Raw genomic sequence first — 8,441 nt, forward strand, 5'->3', positions numbered from 1 at the left:
CTATACTATCACTTTTTTTTTTAATGGTTTTGGACGACATACTATACTGTGACTTTTTTTCATGGTTTTGGACAACATACTATACTGTGACGTTTTTTAATGGTTTTGGACGACATACTATACTGTGACTTTTTCTCTTGGTTTTTGATGACATACTATAGTATGACTTTTTCTCATGGTTTTGGACGACATACTATACTATGACTTTTATTTCATGGTTTTGGACGACATACTACACTATGACTTTTTCTCATGGTTTTGGACGACATACTATACTATGACTTTTTTTTCATGGTTTTGGACGACATACTATATACCATGACATTTTTTCATAGATTTTGATGACACATTATACTATGACGTATTTTTCATGATTTTGGACGACATTCTATACCATGACATTTTTTCATAGATTTTGACGACACACTATACTATTACTTTTTTTTTTGATTTTGGATGACATACTATACTATGACGTTTTTTCATGGTTTTGGGGGACGTACTATACTATGACATTTTTTCATCAATCATGATGTATTGAAATCATTTTTATGCTATACTATACAATGATTTTTTCATGACATGCTATACCATGCCTTTCTGATATTATTACACTTTCATGACATACTTTAATATGGTGTTTTGTTTATTTTTTTTATTGCTCAATATAGTGCAACTTTTTTTTGAATATCATTTTTACAATATACTATCCTATGATTTTTTTTATGACACTTTTCTGGTAGTGTTCTGCGACTTAAAAAAAACACGTTGTGTATACTCTGAAAAAAGTCACAGTAAAGTGTGCTTTAAAAAAATCTGTAGAAATTGAACTGTATGTCATAAAAATGTCAATCATATGTTTTTTGCATACTATTGTATTCTGTTTAATGATTTAAAAAAAAAAATACATGATGACATACTGACTTTATCATCAAAATCTGATGGCAAACACTAATGTGACTCACTACTATGACTTTTTATAACTCTTTTTAAATAACATTTTTATGGCATACTTTAGTATGACATTTGTTATGGCACACTACAATTTGACTTTTTTTTGTTATATTTGTATTCCATATGATAATACTTATTATACTTATGTTTTAAGAGGGTATACTATACCTAACCTGACAAACACTTTTTAGGGGGCACAGTAGCCAAATAGTGTATTAAATGTAAGCTCTTACAAGTATTGAAATGGGTCATGGATAATTAAAATCTATTGCATACATTTCATGTCACGAAGGCAGACATTGGCCTTTGGGCTGCACTTTGAGAAACCACGCTGTGCATGCACTGTTGCACCTATAAGCACAGACATACATACAAATAGACAATCATCACAGAATTCCTTTTAAAGGATAAGTCTGGTGCTGTTCTATATTTTCTTACAGTCAACAAATCCTTTGAAAACATGGTGTCACACTTGGTTCCTGCGTCATAACGGACATGGGCACTGTAGTTCACGTTGAGTCCATCCTACATACACTGTCTGCTATACTATAAGTAAATCATCACCAGTGCAACAATGACAACTAAAAAAGTCCCCAACAAAAACACTTTGACTTATGTTTGAGTAATGTTGCCAAAAAACTACAGGACTCATCTAGAAATTATTTATCTATTTTAAAAATACACAGACAGGCTTAAAGTCAGAAAGTTTTAGAGACAGACAACTGCAATGTATTCCTTTTATAGGATTTGGTGACAATAACAAAAAAACCCTGAATATTCTGAGCCTTACCCTTTAAACTTACTTGAAAGCACACTGTCTCTCTGTCTCTACACACATTGTTCTTCACCCGCTGCTCTTAAAAGTCTCTCATGTAGACCCCATGCTGCCCTCTTTCCTCCAGGAGAGAAGACACAGGTTTTGTGGAAGAATCTTCGCAGCTCGGCACTGTTGAGGAACAGACTCTGGTTAGTAACTACACGTACTTAGCTCCTGTCCGCTCTGCTGTATCATGTTGTGAACCCTGTAACAGCAAACCCAAGTTCTTAAAAAGTATTTTCTTACTAACTCCTGCATTTAAAAAGCTCCTTTCTATACTTACTCAAAACAAACTACATTTGACTACAATTGACACTTATAAAACTAATCATATATGCATACATTAAGGGTACATTCTGCTCTGCTAACCTCTCCAGTTATGCAGGTTGATTTGTAGATCTATCAATATTTTTTTTACCACTGTCTCTTTTTTATCTTTGTCTCTATTTTTTCTCCCCCAGTCTGCTTCTGGTGCAGTGGAGCCCAGTTCAGGTCTGCTGGAGGAGACAGCCGGTGACTCCACGGTGCCCATAGTGTCAGAAATGAGAGAGAGCGGTTCTCTGGAGCTGGAACCTTCTGTGTCAGTAGTGACCCCTAAAGAACCAGAGAGAGCTGCTACCATGCCCGTTGAGACCGTCAGAGCCCAGACTGTGCTGCAGGAGGGAACGCTGGGCCGCAAACATGACGTGGAAGGCTCAGGGAAGAAGGCATCAAATAGGTAAATAAAGGGAAAAAAACAAATGTTTAGCCCATTTATCATCTGCAATACAGTCTTCACAACACTCCACTACCCATTCTATACATTCATTTCTGTGTAATAGCACACTTGAAAATTTGCTCACCTTCTTTCATGGATTGAAGGTGGACTATGACATTTTTTTAATGAAATGTTGATATACTATACTATGACATTTTTATCGAGGTTTTTTTTTTAATATACTCTACTATGACTTTTTTAAATGAAATTTTATCATACACTAAACTTTGATATTTTTCTGTAGTTTTTTTTTAATGAAATTTTATGATATACGAAACTATGGCATTTTTTACAGAGTTTTTGAAAAAAAAAAAAAAAAAAATTTTTATATACCAAGACATTTTTTAATGAAATTTCATGATATGATATACAATGGCATTTTTATCGAGTTTTTTTTTTAACATACTAAACTATGACATTTTTATGGAGTTTTTTATATACTAAACTATGACTTTAATGAAATTTTATGATTTACTAAATTGACATTTTTATGTTATTTTTTAAAAAAAAGAAAAAGTTATACTATCACATTTTTACCGAGTTTTTGAAAAAAAAAAAAAAAAAAAAAAAATTCTATACCAAGACATTTTTCAATGAAATTTCATGATATGATATACAATGGCATTTTTATCGAGTTTTTTTTTAAAATACTAAACTATGACATTTTTATGTAGTTTTTTTTAAAAATATACTATGACATTTTTGTGAAATTTTATGATATACTAAACTATGACATTTTTATCAAGTTTTTAAAAAATACATATATTATACTATGACATTTTAATTGAGTTTTTTTTTTTTTTAAATATACTAAACTATGACTTTTTATCGAGTTTTTTTTTTCTTCATGTATTAAACTATGACATTTTTTTCCCCTGAAATTTTATGATATACTAAACTATGACATTTTTCACACTTACCCTGCTGGGGTTGTGGGGAGGGCTGGAGCCTATCCCAGCTGACGTTGGCCAAGGGGCAGGGTACACCCTGGACAGGTCACCAGACTATCACAGGGCTGACACACAGAGACAGACAACCATTCACACTCACATTGAAACCTACGGACAATTTAGAGTCACCAGTTAACCTGCATGTCTTTGGACTGTGGGAGGAAGCCGGAGTACCCGGAGAAAACCCATGGTGTGGAGCATCTGTGTTTTAACTTAAAAATGGCAGCTGCTATTATTCAATTTGTTAATACACAAAAAGCCCCAAAATGTTTCTTTGACCCCATCACCCTGATGGAGGATCTGGATGTGTTTTTGAAATTAAACTACCTACAGTTGTCAGAGAGCAGTGAGCTGCTCCGACTGCTCTCCTGATTTCTAATTAACTGAATTAAGCCTTAATGGAGCGGTGATGTTGTTGTGGCTCTCATAATTGGGATTTAATTCAATACATTTTTACATTATTGGCGGAAATTTTCTACCTGACGATCAATACCTCTCTACTTTCTACCCCTCCTCTTTCTCTCAGGTCATGGAACAACCTGTACTGTGTGCTGAAGCCAGGCCAGCTCTCAGTCTACAAGGACGCCAAGAGTTTTGGCCACGGGGTGACGTATCACGGCGAGGACCCCTTGTCCCTCAGTAATGCCAGCTGGGAGATCCTTATCAACTACAAGAAAAAGAAGCACATCTGCAAACTACGGTGAGACGTCCTGTTTGGCCACTTATTTGCTTTTTTTTTTTTTTTTTTAAACCAAGAATTAGATAATATGCAAATTTTATTATCATTTTATTAAGTGCAGCAACTTCCTAGAATTTTATCATCGCTGTGGACTCTCTAAGCAACCGGCGATGACTCCAGGAAGTCACTGCTCATGGCTAAGAAATAACCCCACATATAACCCCCCGTAAAACCTGAGAGTTAGAGCTTTGTTTCTTAGAAAAATCTCTTTTAGGGAAACTTCGTCTCAGAACAGAAGTTTAAAACAACCACTTGTTCTTTTTGTGCTTGTCTGCATAATATATTTTAACTTCACTTTCTTTTCTCTCTCTCAGACTCGGAGACGGCAGTGAATATTTGTTCCAGTGTAAAGACGAGGTGAGTTTGTGTAGAACTTTTCCCGATTTACACCAATCACCGGACTTAATGTTCTGGACTTGACATGTAATTATCTGACCTTCGACCTTCTGTACTGTAAAGCAGCAGTCACGGGGTGTAATGCTGCATATAGAACAAACATATTTACATTTTATTTTAGAAGATGTTTCAGCTTGTCTAAGCTAAAATAATTCTCAGTGAGGTTGTCTTTGTCTGGATCGCCCCGATTTAGCCTCACAAACACATTTACAGCGTCACTGCTGAAAGCTAAAAGCGTGAATCATCTCCACTCTTTGATTCACTCAAATATAGCAGCAGACACAAAACACACACTGCCCCTCTGGAGGTGGACTTCCCTTTTTAAACCTCTGTGGTGTGTGTGTGTGTGTTTAATTTTAGGAGGAGCTCCAGCGTTGGAGCCAGGCCATGGAGAAGGCCGTTCAGCCCCTGGCAGCGGAGGAGGCGTCGGGGCCCTCAGGGGCCAAAGCCCACAGCCTGCCCCCACCCTCCTCCTCAACTGCCCTCCCTGAACCCAGCTCTGCCAAGAAAGACAAGGAGAAGAAGTTCAGTCGCTTTGCCAAGAAGAAGTGAAAGGGGATGGGAAGGCCATTGGGAGAGAGGGGGGGGGGTTGTTGCCTTGGTAACCTGGAAAGAGAAAGTAGTATTTGTGTACAATCAGTCAAAGCGAGCTTTTTAATCACCAGAATTTTTTATATTATTTTGCGAGAATTAACATGAATATTGTAGTTTAGGTTGGAGCCATCACTCTTTGCCTGTATTTAAGCCAGTGTATCTTTGCAAAGGTCCAGTTTGTTTTTTCTTTGTGTTCTTTTTAACAAATGCCAAATTCAGAGCAATTAAATTAAAGCACAGGAATGCTCCTTTCACATTCAACCAAAGAATGTTTGTAAAACTTTTCTTTTCATGCTTTTCGCTGCAGCGTTTGCTTTAGTACGGCATGCTTTGATAGAGCCATGTACAATATGAAGAAGGCCTGTAATGAACATGGGGTGACTCAAGAGTACCGAGGAGTACTTTTATTCATCTGCCTTATACAATGGTTGTGAACTGAAATACTGTGCTGTTTGAATTTGGAGCTCTGAACGCTACTTATACAACCAGAGTGAGTTTAACGGGCTTTAAAAAGCTTTGTAAATGCGGTGTAAAGACTTGCAGTGCTGTACAGTGCACACACACACACACCAAGTGTAATTGCAGGCATGCAAACTAAATGCTCTATGCACTGTGAAGGGTTTGACTGTTGAGATTTTTAAATGGATGACATACGAGCAGTCGTGAGACACCACGTCGTATTCTCGACTGGACTGCGGCAGTAGTTATTTCTGTGAACTTGAAATATATCCAACACTTGTGTATTGAACCCTAAATTTCATATCTATCCATCAACATATATACATATACAGTATATATATCTACAGATGCATGAAGTATGTTTTACGTTAGTTTGATATGGTGCTATTGTGATATTCTTGAACCTACAGTCAAGACCAGCTTGACCTGCCTTATTTGTCTTCAACTTTGGCTCGTAGAGACACACATATCAAAATATATTCTTTTAACATACCGTATATCTGCGGGGTGTTTCATAAAGGCAGATCAGAAAAGCCTGACTTAAAATGGGCCTAACGAACTGAACCAGGATTAATCTGTTTAGAGAAAACTGCAGTATCTGCACCCACAGAGCAGCACATAAACAAAACGTGGAGTAAAACATTAAAGTAAACAAGTACAAAATCACTGCCAGACTTGAGTTAGCTGCAGCACTCTACTTGTTATCACGAATTTTAGAGTTCAAGTCCTGTGTGAGCATCATGAACTTTAATTCTTAAGTGCTAATGGTGCTAAAAAGATGCAGTCAAACAACTTTCAAATGTACAAGACCCCAGCTAGGTAATTCATTTTATTATATAGCACAACAATAAGATAATTAACTACAGTTTTCTTTCACTTGGATTTTGCTACTTGGTTTAGACAAGTTCAATAACAGCCTCCATATGGTGAAATTACTGCTGTAATACCTTTGGATTGGCTGCCTGCCTTTTGCATTGTTAATAGACACCCATAATACAGAAAATCTGTTTCTTTAATTGTATTTAAGTGACAAATTTAAGGGAGAACAAATGGTGAAAATGCTGCTTGTTATGAGTCAGAGTTGTTTTGGCTTTATTTAAATTGCAGTGCAGATTAATTGCGACACGGACTACGTTTATATGCACAAAAGATTCTGGTTTCTGTTCTTATTCTAAAAAAGGCAATACTCCTACTCAGCTATGTACGCGGCTAATGAAGATGAATATTCCACTGATATTCCTATTCACATGCAGCCGCGCATACTCTGGTTAACATGCCCTAACATGTCGTTTATAAGGTCAAAATATGGAAAAGTGGAACGCTATTTTGCTTCTTTGCGCCAAAGTTTACCACTGCTGGCGGACTTGCAAACACAACTTCCTTCAACCGCCTTTTCGTAAAATTGGCATTGCGATATTTGCGCATATCCATAAATCTGTTAATATCTTAGTTTTAAATAAGTTTTAAAGTATGATGTTTCTCCTTCCGACCAGAAATGTGGGTTTTTCTTGCATCTTTACCAATCTGTTCGCTGTTGGTTTGTGTACAATGCATCCATGACAACGCACAAAGCCGAGCGCAAAGAGGCAAGAGTCTATGTGTTGCAACTTTAGGTAAAACCCCCAACTGAGTCACATACTCCAAATGGGTTGTATACACTCACCGGCCACCTTATTAGGTACATGTGTTCGCTAATTGGCCAATCACATGGCAGCAGCTCAATGCATTCAGGCATGTAGACATGGTCAAGACGACCTACTGAAGTTCGCACTGAGCATCAGAATGGGGAAGAAAGGTGATTTAAGTGACTTTGAACGTGGCATGGTTGTTGGTGCCAGACGGCCTGGTCTGTCAGAAACTGCTGATCTACTGGGATTTACACACACAACCATCTCTAGGGTTTACAGAGGATGGTCCGAAGAAGAGAAAATATCCAGTGAGCAGCAGTTCTCTGGGTGAAAATGCCTTGTTGATGCCAGAGGTCAGAGGAGAATGGCCAGACTGGTTCAAGATGATAGAAAGGCAACAGTAACTCAAATAACCACTGGTTACAACCAAGGTCTGCAGAAGACCATCTCTGAACCAACAACACGTCCAACCTTGAAGCAGATGGGCCACAGCAGCAGCAGACCACACCAGGTGCCACTCCTGTCAGCTAACAACAGGAAACTGAGGCTACAGTTAACACAGGCTCACCAAAACTGGACAAGAGAAGATTGGAAAAACGTTGCCTGGTCTGATGAGTCTCAAACTGGTTTCTTGAGCATGACAATGAGTTCACTGTACTCCAATGGCCTCCACAGTCAACAGATTTCAATCCAATAGAGCACCTTTTGGATGTGGTGGAACAGGAGGTTCACATCATGAATGTGCAGCCGACAATTCTGAGGAATGTTTCCAGCACCTTGTTGAATCTATGCCACCAAGAATTAAGGCAGTTCTGAAGGCAAAAGGGGTCCAACCTGGTACTAGCAAGGTATATCTAAGAAAGTGGCCGGTGAGTGTATGTGTCCAAAGACTGCTCCTAAACCTGATAATACCATCACGTCTTCGTCGGAAAATCCAGCAGTCAGGAAAAGGCCTAGTTCAGAATATCTAAGCGTATTGCACCATTTACACGACTTGTATCAAATTCAGAATAATGTCTTATTTGGAATAATAATGGAATATAAGTCTGCGTGTAAATGTAGTTAATGGTTCAGCCTGAAAACTAACCTGATGAAAACCAGGCTAGGATGTAAGGGTATGCGTCCTGGTAACCTAGGGCAGCCTTAT

The 8,441-nt window shown here is 37.7% G+C and overlaps 1 protein-coding gene across 5 annotated transcripts in view; it reads left to right on the plus strand.

The window, feature by feature from the left end:
• The window catches only part of sptb (spectrin, beta, erythrocytic), a 73,747-nt gene extending 68,271 nt beyond the window's left edge, over nt 1–5,476 (plus strand). For all 5 annotated transcript variants that reach the window (XM_050061048.1, XM_050061049.1, XM_050061050.1 and 2 more), the window contains 5 exons: nt 1,857–1,920; nt 2,233–2,489; nt 4,005–4,178; nt 4,532–4,574; nt 4,974–5,476. In XM_050061048.1, the coding sequence (XP_049917005.1) occupies nt 1,857–1,920; nt 2,233–2,489; nt 4,005–4,178; nt 4,532–4,574; nt 4,974–5,165 (730 nt within the window). In that variant the 3' untranslated portion in view covers nt 5,166–5,476. The remainder of the gene's footprint in view (nt 1–1,856; nt 1,921–2,232; nt 2,490–4,004; nt 4,179–4,531; nt 4,575–4,973) is intronic.
• The last annotated feature ends 2,965 nt before the right edge of the window (nt 5,477–8,441 follow it).

Source organism: Epinephelus moara, chromosome 14, assembly GCF_006386435.1.
Source record: "Epinephelus moara isolate mb chromosome 14, YSFRI_EMoa_1.0, whole genome shotgun sequence".
In the NCBI taxonomy this organism is placed as follows: domain Eukaryota; kingdom Metazoa; phylum Chordata; class Actinopteri; order Perciformes; family Serranidae; genus Epinephelus; species Epinephelus moara.